This window comes from Phoenix dactylifera, chromosome 1 (assembly GCF_051530095.1).
Source record: "Phoenix dactylifera cultivar Ajwa chromosome 1, Ajwa_hap1_PhDact_Kaust_v1.1, whole genome shotgun sequence".
Classification (NCBI taxonomy): domain Eukaryota; kingdom Viridiplantae; phylum Streptophyta; class Magnoliopsida; order Arecales; family Arecaceae; genus Phoenix; species Phoenix dactylifera.
The window spans coordinates 52,312,877-52,330,667 of record NC_143190.1 but is presented as its reverse complement, the minus strand read 5'-3'; the positions used below and the strand labels follow the sequence as shown (position 1 = coordinate 52,330,667).

At 39.5% G+C, this 17,791-nt stretch overlaps 2 protein-coding genes across 5 annotated transcripts in view; one reads left to right on the top strand and one right to left on the bottom strand.

Moving 5' to 3' along the window:
- LOC103707377 (NOL1/NOP2/sun family protein) overlaps positions 1-8,140 on the top strand; it is a 31,223-nt gene extending 23,083 nt beyond the window's left edge. For 3 of the 4 annotated variants that reach the window (XM_088706051.2, XM_088706041.2, XM_088706044.2), the window contains 4 exons: positions 2,371-2,452; positions 2,736-2,800; positions 4,146-4,267; positions 5,691-6,124. In XM_088706051.2, the coding sequence (XP_088562177.2) occupies positions 2,371-2,452; positions 2,736-2,800; positions 4,146-4,260 (262 nt within the window). In that variant the 3' untranslated portion in view covers positions 4,261-4,267; positions 5,691-6,124. Of the gene's footprint in view, positions 1-2,370; positions 2,453-2,735; positions 2,801-4,145; positions 4,268-5,690; positions 6,125-8,001 lie in introns of those variants that run through there. The other variant, XM_088706039.2, reaches the window with a different exon arrangement.
- A 1,612-nt stretch (positions 8,141-9,752) lies between these two features.
- On the bottom strand, positions 9,753-13,099 carry LOC103707378 (basic leucine zipper 34-like). The gene is made up of 4 exons (XM_008791836.5): positions 12,127-13,099; positions 11,935-12,025; positions 11,630-11,756; positions 9,753-10,368 (listed from the first exon to the last, which is right to left on the bottom strand). Exons 1-4 carry the CDS (start codon positions 12,669-12,671, stop codon positions 10,241-10,243), a joined length of 891 nt encoding a protein of 296 aa, XP_008790058.3. The 5' UTR covers positions 12,672-13,099; the 3' UTR covers positions 9,753-10,240.
- Between the last annotated feature and the right edge of the window lie 4,692 nt (positions 13,100-17,791).

Here is a 17,791-nt window from a genome sequence, read left to right as displayed (position 1 = left end):
GCCTAGAACAGTATTTCAAAGGATTATTAACAAAAGACCCTAATTGTGCATTCAAGATTAACCAATTAAACCATTAGGTCAAAGGACGAGAAGAACTAAAACAAAAAAGAGCATATAAACAAAAAGAGTAGAAACAAAGAGGACAGAAATTTGCAGAAAACATATGGAAATAAGAGCAAAGGTTAAAATACAAGGTAAAGAAGACAAAAATAGAGGGGGAAATGATGAAAAGGAGAAGAAAGGGGAAACCAAGAAGAGGAGAGTAGAAATGGAAGAATCTTTCACAATAGAAATGGGAGAAGAAGAGGATGGAGAAAAGAATAATGGGAGGATCTTCTAGAAGAGAAGGGGAAGAAGAAGTTAGAAAATAGAGGAAAAGAGGAAGAGATGAGGATAAAAGAGGAATGGAAGAAACGGGCATCGAGGGAAAACACAAAGCATGTTTTTTGGGGGCCTTGTGTGGTTAGATGGCATGAGATTGAGCCTTGGTGCAATGTAAGGTTGCTCCATTTTGATCTGAAGGTTACGAGAACCCGGAAATAGCCTCTTTGCACGTGGAGTAAGGTTGTGTACATCTAACTCTTCCAAGACCCTGCAATGTGGGAGCCTTGTGCACGAGGCCACCTTTTTTTTTGGTTGGATGTCTGCCAGCAGTTAGATGAGCTGATGGAAACCCTATGCTTGGTTTGGTGGCCTGGTGGATGGTTGAACAGCTACTAGTGGAAGGCTGCCACTTGCCCTAGCGCTGGTGAGGTGAGGGAGGCAACAGGGCCCATGGATGAGATAAGGCATTCTGAGATGAAGCAATGATATAGTTTTTTTTTTGGCTAAATAAATATCACCATGCGATAGAAGATTGAAGTACTTTGACAAACCTATGCATCAAGGATTTAATAATTAGCTTCTAGTCTGTACCAACTATACCGATAGTGTACTGATATTCCCCTCAGCATCGATCTGTATCAACATATGGTACGTCACATCATTAGTGTTGTGCCATCATGAAGACACACTGTAATTTGTACAGTACCAGTATGGTACCAATGCCATGACCATATTTCATCGTCATTGACAACTGTACTTCAAAACAAAAGAATATTTCTGAATTTCAGCTACCTGCTTTGCTTAATTCTTGATAGTCTTTTGCTTAATATTTGCATGTTGTTACAGTGGGGAACATTTTTTGTTCTGTCATGTAATGCCCATGATACTTAAGTTAATGTCTAAGGTTTCATTATCACAGTGCGGATATTTTCTTTTTGCTGACAAGTAATGACCCCGATACTTTAGTTCCTGAGTAACTGTACATAATCATTGCTCAAGGCCTGTTTGGCTAGATCTGGTAGGATAGTCCTGGATTGGATTGCCGGGTGAAGGAGCAGGAGAGGAGGAAGGGAGAACATAGGGATGGTACGGCCCACTCCCATGTGGGATATCCCACAGGATCAGGCCCCATGACCCCATGGTTCTTCCTCTTCTGCTCTCCCACTCGCTTCCTCCCTCTTATCGATCTCCAACCAATCCTGCCAGATCTGGATGGAAATTCCCAAACAGGCCCTTACAGGTATTATCAGCTTTGAATGTCCACTGGGCTTCTCAATCAAGTGACAATTGTCATCTTTCATGGTGTAATTGTAAATCCATCTCCATACCTCAAGCATAAGATTTCACCATAAATGTCCTTAAATAGTAAAGGGACAACCAACTTAAAACTTTCCCTTAATACACTTTCATAGGTATTATCAGAATTACAGTTATTAAGTGGTCTAGAGTAGTCACAGTACTTGCAAACATCTCGCAGATCCTGCGTTACTTTCACTTAGTCTCATTACTTTATAACATGTTTTCCATAGCATGGAGTAGCATTTTACGTTATTCATGAGGTATTCTTTATATTGTGTATTTGTACACCAACCAATACAGGGCATGGACTGCTTTAAGTATTTGATGCATTTCTCGAACCAAAAAACCATTATACTTCATTTTAGAACATCTCATCATTTCAGTAGTCTTCCTCTCCCAAGTCCTATATGACAGCCACAAGTTTTAAATGTACTCCTAGATGTTGTTGAAGAATGAGGAAAGATTATACATGTCATTGTAGGGAAAGGGGAGAAATTTGTTACTGGTGGTTTTGCTAATAGAAGTAATATCAACTCAGAAATACCCTATTCATTCTTCATGGTTATTAAGGTTGATATAAAAGATGGACTTCAATTTTTTAAGACTAGTTCTTTAAGCATATGTACTTATGTGTTCCTATGTGTCTTTTCTGTTTTGCTCTTTTTACACTCTAAATTTAGTTGCTGTACATCTATTGTATTCAATAAACAAGTGAAGGAGTGCCACTATTGATGTTTGTTCTTTTAGATGTACGATAAACCCAGGAGAGAATGAGGCCTTAGTTCGGTATGCTTTGGATACATACAAATTCCTGTCATTGGCATCGCAGGTAAATTTACTTAAGCAGCTCAGTTCCATAATGGGAAAATTGCGTACTTTCTATCTCTAGCTTTAGCATTTAATAAGTTTCTTGGTGGCATACTCAGACTTAGTTATGTATTTGCAGTACATGAGTTGGTAACATGTAATGACCATGAAGTTTTTTTACATGTATAGCATGAAGCTTCTTGAATGTCAGAACATTTATGATTTACGTCATACCTACACTTTTGAGTTTCTAACTACATACAATTTCTTCTTCTCATTCTATTCATATGGTTGTAAAATCTCAGCACCCCAAAATTGGAGGACCTGGTATAACTGGCCGTTGCGAGCTGTTTGGTGGGGAATATGTGGAGTAAGTCGCTTTCATTTTTCTTTTGCAATGGGAGCGCATTTTAATGCCCCAATACATGCAGATTTTGAGGCATTAGGGTTATTGTAATATGTGTTCTGTGCACCACACTCTGTCTGGTTTGCATTGCAGCACAAACTCTATCAGCTACTTCCACCGTGCTCTGATTGGAAGATGATTTTAAATAAGTTAATTCTGTTAATATATGCTTAAGCTGAAAAACATCATCAGACCTCCCCGTGTAGATATGCTTCTCTTTTTACTCATCACCTCTGCCGCTATCTTCATTTACATCAAAGCTGAAGTGAGTTTTGTATAACATCTTGTCCTAGTCTCTTGTTACCTGAAACTGTAGGACTTAACTGATGATGATTAATGCAGAAAAAAGAAAAGAATGTTAAACTGAGTCATTGAATAGATGCATGGATCAACCATAAAAACATTCCAGATTACACTGATTTATCCAGAACATCAACCTTTCTTGTTACATATTACTATTAGATAGCCATAATAAGGTTTCTTACTATCATTGCCGCCGCCGCCACCACCATCATCACTGTCGATGATAAAAGTGTGCTGTAAACTCATTTGGAGGAATCAATTGTAGTTAAATTTTTCAAAAATGAAAACTTAGCATCAATATTGGAACAATTTCAGGGTCAAAGTAAAGGACATTATGAAAAAGCTGTTTATTTCTGAGTAGTATGTTCCTCGTAATTAGTAAGCTTGTTTTATAGCTAAAGTATAAATTTAAGAAACAAAGTGGTCATCCTTTGTGAAAACATGTTATGCTGATGTAGATTGATAGACATATTATTGGCGAAGCAAATTGAAAACAAGGTGGTGAAGGCAGTTAGACATTTATTAGAAACAAAATAACCATAGTTTGCAAAATTGAAATTGATGTGCCTTATATGTGAAATCCAAGTTTTTTAAATTATTTCTGCATGAATGAAGCATGCTTTATTGCTGCCTCCTTGTTGGAAAATAATTAGAGCATAAGCATGCAGATGGTTGAAACAGGAAAGGTTTTTTACTTGACCTAACCCGACCTGTTGCCATCCCTCATCCACGGTCAGTGTTAGTTCTCCTCCATGTTACATTATTTTGGCTGTTTTTTCCTTATTAGCTGTGATGAGATTAATGATTGCCATTGTCAATTTTGAAAATTATATGATGTCGGGGAAAGCTTATAAACAACTTTTTTGTAATATTGTCTCTCTGTTGCACCCAACTCTGGAATGAAAAGATACAGTTTGAAGAGTTTCCACTGATATATACTAAGAATGTTCTGCTTCCATCTTGCAACTATTAACTAGTATTGCCTTTTGTTATTTTGCTCTGCTAGGGAATGGCTAACCCAAAGTGAAGCAGAACTTGTTCAAAGGTTTGACCCATCATCTTCGCTCGATACGATTGGTTTCTTCATTTCAAAGTTCAACGTTGGTCAGAAAGATTTATGAGTGCAAGGTGACATTTTCATATTTCATGCACACTTTTTAGGAACAATGTTTCTTTTACTCTGTTGTTTAATTTACGTGAACATTATTTATTATTTGCCATAAGTGCTGTCTTTATTACAGAAAACAACCACCTATTTTAAAAGAGATCAAAGATACAGATTGTCTGTCCAATTTTTGAAAGAAAGCTAGATTCAATTGCTTGACGACAAAGAGTCCATCTTTTATTTATAATGCTACAAATTCTCTTGGTAAACGAATTACTAGTTGTGAAAGGACTTTCTGATATGCGATAGGAGACCTCCATGTTCATGTTACTTGCCGATGATACATTTTTAGTTGATGAATTAGCTGTGTACATCAAACTGGAAGGTAGCAGCACAGGATAAAGGATTGAAAATTAACTTGGATAAAACAAAGTACATGGAATTTCAACTATAGTAGAAATTTAGATAGTGATTTTAGTATATACAGTTCAATATATATATATATATATATATATATAGACATGCCCTGAACAAATCTGTTGCATTTTTTTCTTCCATTATACACAGTGATGAAGAAATAGCAACCATGTCTTAAAACAGGGTGATTCATCCACCAGGATGCTATGCGACTTGCAAGGGTCATTCAGACACAGGGCAATATCTTAAGATTACTTAAATCAGCTGCATCTTTCAGTTAAGATAGCTCAGGAGTGTAAAATGAGCATTGCAAGGATGAGGATTTTGAGATTGACATATGGTTAACAAGAAACAGTTTTAGGAAAAAAAAATATCAGAGGAATGTCAAGAATAAATGAGCAATAAGTTTGAGATGGCTTGGACATTTTTAGCTGCAGCATAGCCCAGTGTTAGCCTTGGCAAGGAGGGGTTCTAATTGTAAGTGGGTCCATAAGCAGGTTGGAACTCCAAAGTATTTGGATCAAAGTCTGCAAAACTGGTGCAGGGAATGAGTATGTTATCAATTTGGTACGGTATAGTCGGAATGTATGGTATGCATCCCTTACCGAGATAGGTTTCCAACATTTTCTTCTTACTCCAGCCATGGTACCTCCTGAAACTAGGTGGGACAGGTTGGTACCGGGCAACATGGGAGGGGAGGGGGGGAGTTTCGCTTGGTTTGGATTGGTACGAACCGGTTTAGTTCTTATACTGAACCGAACCTTGGTACTATATCAGTGCCGTACCGGTACGATACAATATAGGTTGGTATGGACTAGATATGTAATTTCCAATCCTAGAGGACCTAATTAGAAATCATTGGTAAATATGGGAATCTATGTAGCTTTCTATAAAGTAATGGGAAAAAAATTGTTTGTCTATGTATTTTACATTTACTTCTTCAGCATGAAATATGTAAGTTGATAGCTGATACTGATTTCATGCTGAGTTTGTTCTATTCCCTAAGATTATTTTATTCTTGTCTTGTAGCATTGAACTTACTGGTAACAGCTAAAACCATGGTCCATCTGAGCAAGTTCCATTAGTCCTTGTTCAGATTGCCATCCTAACTGAACTGGATGGAAAGCAGCATGCAATCGATCCAGCATGTTTTGGGTACCTTGAGACAACTCGTATTTACTTAAAAAGAGGCTCCAAAACTCGTACGAGACGATCAGGTCTATGCAGAGAAACGGAGTCTGGCCCCACATTACTGCAGCATCAGTGTAACTTTTAGTTTTAAAATCTGTCTATCATGGTAACTGATCATAACAAGTAAATTGAACATGATCCTGATGTTAAGAGGCACTTCCATTTTTCTCGTTAGCTCAATTCATACGTTCTGACAAGCCTTTTTTTTTAACTAAATGTTCTGTAAAAATATATTGTTAATAATATATTCATTGGAGCTGAATTTAAATTGAGATGGTACACATTCCTTTTATGATTGATGTTTCTATTTTTTGCCGTTTCATTGAAAAGAAGACCAACTTGTTAACTTGACAAATCGAGTATTTCATTGATTTGTGCTAAGAATACAGGAACTATACCCAACTTGTTGAAAAGAAGACCATACCTTGCTTCTGATAATTTTGCAGTCATTGTATGAGAAAGAACTTGTTTTTGATAAGCTTCTACCCGTTGTTGTCGAACCCAGCACTTGTTACGAGTGCAAAGCAGCCTAGTGTGTACCAGGCTGCTCCGGCTTATTTCAAATGAAAGGGGTATATGAGCTGAGCTAGCCAAATATCAAAAAACTATTCAAGCTTGGCTTATTAACTAAAGGAGCCTATTACCATGCCAAGTTCAGGCTTCTAGTTATTTTAGGCAAGCAGGTGTTCGGGCATGGCTCATGATGTTTAAGGTTTCCTCCTCTCCAGCGAACAAGCTTGATGAATCCTGTTGCATGGCTCATGATGTTTATGGTTTCCTCCTCTCCAGGGAATAAGCTTGATGAATCCTGTCACGGATCCGAGCCCAAATTATTCATTTACTAGTTTTCATCTAATATTGGACGGACAAGCAAGGAAAGGTTTGCTATGGAGCATTGGCAGAATCAATACCAAACTTACGAATTGTGACCCTCCTTACTTCAATTCTCTCCCACCTCATGGCTGTCGAGCAAGGGCTAAAAGCCTAAAAATCATTCATGTACCCAATAATCGCTATCGAATCCTTCAGGAAGAAACTTTCAGTTCCAATAGGCACCATCTGCCGTTCGATTTATTAATCGGCCCCATTTCCTTAGCATATGGTCTAGTACGCGTGAACAGTGGAGGGGACGGTTCGAATTATGCTTGCTTCCAACAGGAGAGACCCAGCAACAGCACACGTGCCAACAGATGCATGCATGCTAAAAGGCTGAATATGATGGCAATGCAACGGATGGGCCATAAATCCCAATACCACATGGTTAGTGGGAAAAAAAGAAGCCTTCTTGTGTTCGAGGCATGCCCTCCACCAAGTGTGCTGCATGATAGCTGGTCCCACTCGCATCACGATTTCCTCCCTCACACGAGGACCCATGCACGTGTAGCGCAGCTATGCACCTCTAGGACCATACATGCATGCACTTGGGCCACTCCATTAAAAGGTCTTTGGCTATTAAGGCGACGACTTCCACTTCTCTGTCATATTTATAAGAATTTCCATGAGGGAGGAAGGGGAGGGGAAGAAGGTGAGAAGGCGAGGAAAGGAATAATTGTGGCGTAGTTTATTATTATTATTATTATTATTATTATAATTGTGGCTCACACAACACGAACAGTTGAGCTGAACTAAAAAGGCAAGGCTGCGTGCCGAGGTATCAAATCTCCAAATTTTTAAACTTATTGCATGCTTGAGGATCCCAGCATTGGCGGATTCGCCTGTTTGCTTGTTTTATCTACTCTTTTTGGACCAAGAAGGATGGATGGATTAAAGAAGAAATTCTATGTACCGTGCCTCTCAAGTGCAGCCAGCTAAGGAGATCCATCCATGTTGCTTTATACGGAAGCACATGCTGTGCACGTGGTGGAGGTAATATTATACTTGCAATTTGCGATATTATTTTGTGGGGACACGGAACGGGAAGGGGGGTGTTATGAGTATATGGAACCTGCCAAAGGCATCGAGCTTGCAGTTTAATAGGATGGGTGTGGGGGATAATAAAATAAGGATCTTTTTATCTACTACCTTGCACTTTGGTTAATTATGGTTGGCGCCTGGTTTTTTATTGCTTTCAAGTGGCAGTTTTCATTTTTCATCTTTTTGTTACGGCAATTTCCTCTCTAATATTAACATCTGTGGTGAAACTAAGCAGGTGCTGATGACTACTATATCCAGCTCTTCTTTTGAGGCTAGGAAATTCGCCCTTGGTTTTATGAGATGCTGGTCATTTTCTCTATCAAGAGAGAACCGTAAAGTATGTAGTTGGTTTAGGAAGGCGAACAGCATAGCAGACTGGGTTGCTTCATTTGTTGCTCGGCATTCTGAAAAGATCATTTGGATATCTGTAGGAGAGATACCTTCTACTATGTACTCTTTACTTTCTTTCGATATGACTGGATGTACTCACGTTAAAACTATATGAAATGCCATCTTTACCAAAAAAAAAAAAAAAGGTACATAGTTGAATTCAATAAGAAGAAGGTGTTTATAATTCTCGTGATACAATTATAAAAGGCACTATAATTCAGTCTACACCATCCATGCACGCATCTGCATGTGCCTGAATCTTTTTTTTAAAAAATTTTTATGGTTGGCCTAATCGAACGAGGAATAAGGTAAGCTACCTGACCCAAAATGGCAGATATGCCACGCTTGATTGGTTTGAGGAAGTTATAGAACTAGCTCGAACTATCTAGTTGGAGCTGAGTGAAAAATGCTATACATAACTCTTCTCAGTGAAACCTAGCAGTTATGGAGATATAACTGCTGCTCTCTTTTTTTTGTTTTTCTAATGCACTTTTGATGAGGAAGTTCTTTTCATGATCATTTAATTGGTTATGGAGAAAGTAATAAGGATCCGGCATACAATACAAATAACCGGACTCAGAATCTTTCATTGCTAGGCCAAGAGGTGCTGCTACAAAGGAAACCCGGTTCTTGTATCCTCAATATTCATACAATCTGAAAACAATCATCAATGTTACACCCAAAAATATAAGTGTAGCAATTGGAAACAGAGCAAGCAGATGCTTGTATGGTGGACATGAAAGAGGGCTCGTTACAATCTTCTAAAATCAAATTTCTAGAAAATTGCAGAATTGTTTAAAACAAATTCAAGCTAGAATGTTTTATCCAGTATTTTCCTAGTCATAAACTATCGTTAAAAGTTATACGACGTAAAGAAAGTAAAAAATATCAAAAAAAGAGAGGAAAAAATGCCATGATTTTAGGACAATCCAGATACGTGGTAATTAAGTTAGGAGATACTAGGATGTCCAATCATATATCTTTGGAATTATTCGTACATATACAGGAGATGGACTTGGAATACTTTGTTGAATGTCATTGTTGCAAATTAATTCCTGTAAGGAGAGCCTTTAACAGAAACATCCATATAGAGCATATAATAATTTATCTAAAGACTGGCATTCCATTTTATTTTTGCATTTTTTTACTTCCGTATTCAGATGGACTATGGGTTGCAAGTTATATGTTTTCATTAGGGGATGTTTGGATGCCAGAAAATCTTATGTCTTCCAGGCGAGAACTCTTCGAAATTTACTTGGGATGCAAAAGAGTTTAAAGAGATGTTAGAGCCAGCAAACACAGCTAATCCCTATCTCCTAGAGAGCATTCATTCCATTTCTAAAATATGTTATCCTTGGAAAATGGAAACAATCTTTGCTTGTCGGTTGTCCTGTTTCCTTAAATCTCTCCACCTCTCATGGAGTAAACCTAGATTCCTGATTGATGAGATCCTCCGGTATCCAGAACACCCTCTTAATGTATATATATGTATATATATAATATCTTAGGATAGGATACTGTCACTTGTTGAAGGAAATGGCACAGAAAGTAAAAAATTCAGGAGGGTATAAATATTATAAACTGCTCATATTCTTCTCTTTCTCCTTTATATGTCAGGAATGGGAACTTTATCAAAGAAGTGAAAACACAAATAAATACATACATAAATATATCAATAAATTAGCTAATTCTGCAACTTGTTCGAAACCCACTGAAGAAGGGAAAATTTTGATTAGGAATTGAATGGTGTAAACAATAGATGATTTGAGAAACCGCAATCCCCCATTTCGAGAGAAAAAAAAAATGCATGGAATATTTGCGTTAAAATGGAAAAACACGCATCAAAATAATACACAATGCCCTGTGACAGTCGCCTTCATGTTACTAGACCTTGGACTGTGACGGTTAATATTTTTTTTTTTTTAAAAAGAGAAAAGTGATAGATGAAATGGAAATACACAAAGAATACAATAATACATTTACCACCATCACCGCAAGCTCAATTCTCCTGCTTGATGAACACCATCACCTCAACCCCTAATCAACGAATTACTGTCACCTCTGCAGCATTTTGTTTCTGAGCGTCAGCTGACCAGCTCTTTTTCTGTGCGCATGGCGGGTTCAGAGGTGGGAGCAGACATTTTCTTTATATTCTGCTGGTGGTAGACTTGCCTTAGCCTCTCGATCTCCTTCTTTAATGCTTCTTGGTGGGCTGCAATTTTGCACGGAACCACCACCCAATCCATTACAAGGAACTCCATGCATGATAGTAATTATGAAGCCATCATCAGCTTCAGAAAATGCACGTCTCAACTGCTAACTGAGATTTTTAGTGGATCTATTTGTGTTACAAGAAGCATGTTTCTTGCTATTGCCCATCCATTTTTTAATCCATTCATGAGTAATGCATGAGAATGGCCTATGGTTCAATTGAAAATATTCCACATAATGTCCATGGGAAGCAAAACATGTTGGACCATAGTTTAAACTTTTTTTGTTATCTACTTTTAACCATGAATTATGTTTGCGCAAATTATGTACTGTGGTTTAACTTCTTTTTTTTTTTTTTTAATTCATAGGTAGTTCTGATGTTATATACTATTGTGAATGGTTTGGATCTGAGACTTAGATTATACATAATACATTTCGACATAAAGGTGCCTTCTTCTTCTTTTATTTCTTGAGCAAGAGAAGAGCATAATATTATATGAAGAGGCACAATATTATTAAGATACTTATATTTCAAATGGCAGTGTGGGGGTGCGATTAAGCATATAGTATATTGTTAAGTGTTGACATTCAAAACTAGTTCAGTAAACAAAGATATATGAGACTTTTTTTTTTTTTGGGTGGGGGCCGGGAGCGGGGGTTAAGAATTTGCTAGCTAACTAAAGAAGTTTTATGGAACTAAAGAGTATTATTATCGTCTATGCAAGATTGCACTCACGAAAAAGAACGTCAATTATTTAGAAAAATAATTATCTCATACATTAATCATGTAAATGTATTATGGACTATCAAATAATTTTTTTTAAGTCGTAAAAAATTTCAAAAATCATTTGGCCGATGAAATAATGATGAACATCCAGAGAATTTTGATTAGTGAATTGGAGAATATCGGGCAACTCCAATGTAACTCATTTACCGAACACATGTAAAAAAATTGGAGCAAAAAAATTATTTACACGCAGCGTCGTTTATGCTCTACCTATCATGTTGCTGTGGCTACGTCGCTTGGCCCTCTTACATTTATTTCATTTGTTCATAAAAGAAGACAACGAATACATGAAAGGTCGGGCTGCGCGAAAGAAATATTCCGGACTTAAGAATTATATGCAACGGGAAATGCTGCATCATCAAGCAAAAATTCCGGGAAAAATCCGAAAATAGCCGGTGTTTGTTTTAAAAATACTTGGAAATTAGTTAAGCCAAATTATAGCTAGTGCCTAGTGATATCACTCTAAGAAACTCACCATCTTTAAAGATTTTGTCCTGGGCCAAAGCTGCAATCCGCTGCTTCAGATGGCTGTTCCCCATTGTGAGAATCGAGCGCTGGTGATCGAGGAATGCAACCCGAGGCGACAACGCCGACACCTCGGTCTTCATCCAAAAGACAGACATAACCAACCAAACCATTAGAGAATGTTGGCCAACTTATGAAATCTCTACATGTTTACACTGTTACGTTGTCCCACGGAAGCTAATTTTTCCTATTAGAAATCAATTTAAACGTTTCCATCATGGTATCCAAAATTCCACAGCATATATATATGACTACCTGCAACGTGGTGACGGTGCGCTCGAGCTCCGATATGTACTGGAGCTTCCTCACTCGCGACCTCTGCGCCGACTGCCGGTTGGCTAATATCCTGCTCGAGTCCGCAACTTGATTAGAAGATGGTCGCGGTTGAGGCCAATGCCGGAGCTAAAGCGAGCTACATTGTCGCAAAATGGCGGAAATCAGCCTCACCTCTTAACTCTCTTGGGGTCGACGATGGGCTCCGGTTCAGCTTGCGTGGCAGCAGCCGGCGCCTGCGGCTCGGCCTTGCAAGCGCTCTGCGCCTCCGCAGCCAACTCATTGCTCGGTGCAGTCTGGCGGTCGGACGATGCGGCAGGCTTTAAGTCGTCGTTGACGCTGTTGTGGTCGGACGGCGTGGACGGGTTGGAAGACGTGACGGGGAGCGCAGCACCGGCGGAGGAGGATGACGGGAGCGGGACGTCGTCGGAGAACATGGACTCTATGAGCCGGTCCTCGTCAAGGCGGTCGTATTCACGGGCAGCAGCGGCGTCGTCCGCCGGCGGGGCCTCAAGGAAGGCGATGGAGTCGCTGACGGAGCGGCGGTGGGAGCCGCGCTTGGCGGAGGAGAAGTCGAGGAATTCGTCGACCCATGAGGGCTGGGAGCTGGGTGCCGGCTGCGTGGGGGTGGGGATCGAGGAGGAGGGGAGACGGTGGTGGCCGAAGTTGGGCCAGGTGGGGGGCATGCTGGTGGGGATCTTAGGAGGGAGCTGAGCCATCGCTCTCTCTCTCTCTCTCTCCAAAAGCTTGGTCTTAGACCGGCGGCCAGGCAATGGTAGCCGAGAGCTGAAACCTGATGGATATAAGGATTAGAGGCCTTTCAATTCGAATTCGAATAGCAATCGCTTGTTTGTGCTTCTCTCCCTCTCTCTCTCTCTCTCTCTCGTTATTATGGTTGACGCGGTAGGGGTGGCAGTTGAATTTTCTTTTGCTGTAGGGGCAGGAGAAGAGGGGTTCACATGACAAGGGAAGAGGGAGACAGCTAGCAACAGCTGGAGAAAGAGATAGAGAGAGAGGTGCGAGGAAGGAAGGAAGGGGGGGTGTCGAGGCTTCAACGGTATTACAGGCCGAAAGCCGTAGCTTAAGTTTAATGAAGCGAAGGAATCGGCCACCACATGCTCATGTGACCGTGCCTTTTGGTTTGGCTTCCAAGATGCATATACTAGAAGAGAGAGATTGTTGCTAGTGTCCTTCGTTGATTCGGAAGAGCACATATGCATGCCGTTGGGTTTAATTTGGATGCAAACTCCAAACATGATTCCACTACTAGAATGAGCTTGAGGTTGCTACGTACCAAAGCAATCTCATGAAACAAAATATGTTAACAACTGATGCGGTGCTGGCCCTTCTCATCATCGTCGCGAGTTTGGAAGATTTGAAGAAAATAATTAACATTAACGCACGGGATGCGCAGAAAATTATTTATGCAAATGAGTTATATAGGATGTCTAGAGTGTTGCTCGTTCTTAATATTGTTGCTGTTGAAAATATGGTTATATGATTTGAGCTGAGTGGTTGTCATCAAGGCATAACTAAGAGAGCTTAGGTTGATTTTGGTGTCTCAGCTCAGTTCAAGTTTAGTTTTAATATTTATGCCAAATATAGTTATCGTTCATATATATAATGAGCGAGACATTTGTTTTTTTAAAGATATGGTCTTTGGCTTAATTAAGATCTTGTTTTCTTTCTAATAAGTGGGTACTACTAATAAAGTGAAACACAATCAGAGTCCAACATAATTGGCAGCATGATCATACTAGATGAACTTGTACATGCGGCACTGATGCTTCTTGAATAACATATCTTATCATAAAAAAAAATATGGTCATTTTTATACATCATTTTAATTAGATATTGTCTCACTAGCTATCATAATATTTGTTAATTTACTCTAAAGCTAAGTATAATCATGTAGATCGAGACACCAAGAGATGAGGGAAAAAAGAAAAAAAGAAAAATCAAAACTTGATACTCTAATATTGTTGTGGCCTTACAAGAGCTAAGCCAAAGTTGTAACTTGTCTCATCAGCTACCCAGTACGTGGCTGCATATATCGACATCCATGGGCAATAAAAGCTACATGTGAAGGCAATATATTGATAGATGTAAGGATACCCATTGTGAGAACCCATGCGGGCGTGTGTTTAGTCCCACATCGGTTATTTGCTAGTAGATCTTGGGTACTTATACAAAATTAAGGAACCCAAATAATAACTTCCGGCTAGCCATTTTGGGTGAGGTCCTAGGTTGTTACAAATGATATCAGAGCGGACCCGGCCCATAACCTATGTGGACTAGGCATGGATCCATTGGGGTTGACCACGGGTCAATCGTAGTGTTTGTGATTAGATTTGAATAGATATGAACCCTTAGCCTAACGAGGATGTCGGGGCTTGAACGGGGGAAGTATGTGAGAACCCATGCGGGCGTGTGTTTAGTCCCACATCGGTTATTTGTTAGATAGATCTTGGGTACTTATACAGGATCAAAGAACCCAAATAATACCTTCCAGCTAGCCATTTTGGATGAGGTCTTGAGTTGTTACACCCATGGAATAGATATATCCTTTTGCTGTAATTCTTCTGTAGGTCGATGGAAATCATGAGATGGATAGAGATGTGTGATGGGAATTTTAAGAATGGGGAACGGCAGGAGATGCTTAAGAATGGGATGAATCATTCCATCCCATGTGCACTGTTGGCACGCCCCCTCCTTGCTTTGTCGCCAAATAAACTATGCCCTCTCACATGCACACCTTGTGCCTCTTCTTTTCCTTGTCCTATTTCCTTTTCTAATATATATTCCTCTTCTTTTCTACCAATAATCTTCCTACGTACCTCGTCTTTGAGGTTTCTTGACAGTTCCAGACCATCTCGCTGGCCATGAGAAGTCATGTTTAGCTCTACAAGTGGAAGAGTCATGGCCTGCAACTTGCTAGTTTAATAGAATCTTGGGGGGTGGTAGGAACGTGGGAGGCATTAAAGTGTGAAGAGAATTCGGAGCACTATTTAATTGGAAGATAAAAATAGAATTAGATCTTTGTAAAAAAAAATTTCTTTTTTTTTTGCTGCAACGGGCATTTCATACATCATGGGTACGAATACATCAAAAAAAAATCATTTATTTATATATCTCCTTTGTACATATATTGTTGCTTGCTTACATGACCGTTATGGCAAAGTTTGGGAAAGAAAGATACAGAGAAACGAGGCTCTTCTTCAGACTTAAATTGCAAAAACTTATGCCGATCAGACTTAGGTCAGCTGATTGCTATATATCCCTCTTCATTTGGAAGAGCCAAGTTTCAAACACTAACGATGCCATCTCCATTCTCCACCATATTTTTCAAAATATAAAAAAATAATGCATGGACATCCCATGTTCTTTTTCTAATCTCTCATAGAAAATTACACATTCTGTTGATGCGGAATCATGCTTAAGCATCAAACGATAACACTACACACATAGGCATGAAGAAGTATTTGGCAAAGACTAACCTTGTACAGGTTCAGCTTCATGCAGATTCCATTATCCATTAACGAAGAAATATTTGTATTTTATAATAGTGGGAAATGATAACCATCGGTTAATCCTTCTTTCATGAAATAATGTTTCTTGTAAGGGACCCTCACTAGTTTAACATTTTTCCAAATCACTCTCTTCCCTAATTTTACTATTTTATGACGACAAATTAACATGTAAATAACCTTATTAGTGACTTTTTGTCCGGCCACCTCTATATCTTTAGATTTCAATGGCTCTTAAAGGTAAATTCTTTCACAACACTCAAATGTTGGAAAAAAAAAGAAAACTTGTGCCCCCACATCGTGGTCATCTCTTTTCAAACCCATGAAGTGCCAGAATATATAGTCCCCACTTTTTAATCCACCATTCTCTGTTGGATGGGATCAGAATATTCATTAAATATTTTCTCCTCGCATACATGGATATATATGTGCATTAGACATGTTGCAGCCATATATATTTAATGTAAATTTTGCCTTCAGCTAGCGACCACGAATTTTATTATATTTTTACTTGTTACCAGCCAACTCCCCCACCCATACATATATACATGCATACATAAACAAATACATAGCGCGTATGCATGTACGTACGTATTCCTCACCATCAAAAAACAAAAGAAAGATAGTGGCCATCGATTGTACTACAACGGATCGAGAACATGGCGATGATTTAATATTTGGATCTTAAGCAAGGTGACAACATGAGACCAACAAAATGTCTCAAGATGCCTCGACCCCATCCCACCCCACGCCAAAAGAGCTAATGGAGGACGTGGAAATTTCCCATACGATTCTTTAGTTCGTACCACCACCATGCATTCAAAACCAAGTGAATTGAGAAAAGGAGGGACGTCCCAGTGCAAAGCATGTGACATGTGGGGATAGCTCCAGCAAAAGGACACGCATGTCATGTGGCCATCACAAGAAGCCAAGGGGAGACGAGACATGTACATGAGATGCCTAGCCCACACTCACTGCATGCGCTTGAACCATCCCCATCGATAGCCCATTCATTGTACTGCCAAGTCTCTTCTCATATTGGAGGAATATGCTAAGAAATTACCACCCTTTATTTTATTGGATGTGAAGTTATTTACAAGATGGGTTCATGATCATTGAGTGCGGAGAGAAAAAAAGAAGCAGAAGAGGGGAACCGAATGTCGTCTGCTATTAGTTTGGAGTTCAAACCATAATATGATCAGCTGCTACGGCGTATTTTGTGTGTCTTGCTTTCCATCTCAGTGCTTATTAAGTGACTCTTCTTCCTTCCCACTCTCATCTGCTCAGCGCTTTATTGTCCTGCATTTATGTATATCTCCAGTTACATGTTGTTGCAGACTTCCTTTATGTCGTTTCCAATGCCTCGATCAGTAACTGACGTCCAGTCTTGAAGTAGGAGTAAAATCTTCTGCATGACGAACCCGGTGGACGTAGCTTCAAACTCGAATATCCTTAGATTTCTTTCTATCCATAGACACCAGCAGGTTATTGCGCAATCCCATGTCAGCAGCCTTCCTTTCCCTTTGATCTGCAGTTCTCCTACTTGTCCACCTTTCCTTCCTCGTAAGTGGCAGAGGGGACATGGAATTTTTCATGCTGAACTTCTGCCAAATTGAATTTGCATACCTGCAGTTTAGAAATAGGTGGCTGATGGGTTCTTCTTCTGTTCCGCACAATGGGCATGTAGCCGGTGCAGTCCAATTTCTCTTTTGGAGATTCTCTGCCGTCAAAATGTTGTTGTGGTAACTTAGCCAGTAGAATGTTGTGGGAGTTTCCAGTTGATTTTTGCAAAATGGGAAGAAATCCCACCATGTATGAGAAACTGATAACATCTTCGAACTGTGAAGATTCCGTCAGCATTCCATTTCCATTCAGCTTTGTCTTCCTCATAAGAGGGTGTTCCTCTCTTCCTCGTCCATTTGTCGTTGGCGACATTGAGTTCCAAACATCAGACTGTCGTAGGTATGAGGCCACCGAGACGTCTGGTTTTCTAGTCAAAGCAAACGTGATAGGGAAGACCACCTTCAATGGTTCTCTCGTTAACCAAGGATCGTGCCAGAAAGCTATCTGATTACCGTTTCCTAGTGATAAGAAGATGCTTGCGAAGAACCACGATTGAGTGTTCACCACACTTTTCCATACTGGGGATGCCTTCCTGATTGAGGTTTTAGATGCTTGGCTAGGAGTTTTGTGGGTGAAATATAAACGGTTGATGAGCTTCCTCCAAGGTCGTTCTGTTTCAGTATAAAATCTCCACCACCATTTTGTGAGCACGCAGTGCTTCATTAGTCGTAGGTTAAGTACTCCAAGTC

What these genes read in the sequence shown, in the direction of transcription:
- LOC103707378 (XM_008791836.5), bottom strand. Translation starts at nt 12,671, where the DNA reads ATGGCTCAGCTCCCTCCTAAGATCCCCACCAGCATGCCCCCCACCTGG. An exon ending in GACCCCAAGAGAGTTAAGAG is followed by an intron (nt 12,026 to 12,126) that starts GTGAGGCTGATT and finishes GGACTCGAGCAG; the next exon opens with GATATTAGCCAACCGGCAGT. An exon ending in GCACCGTCACCACGTTGCAG is followed by an intron (nt 11,757 to 11,934) that starts GTAGTCATATAT and finishes TTTTGGATGAAG; the next exon opens with ACCGAGGTGTCGGCGTTGTC.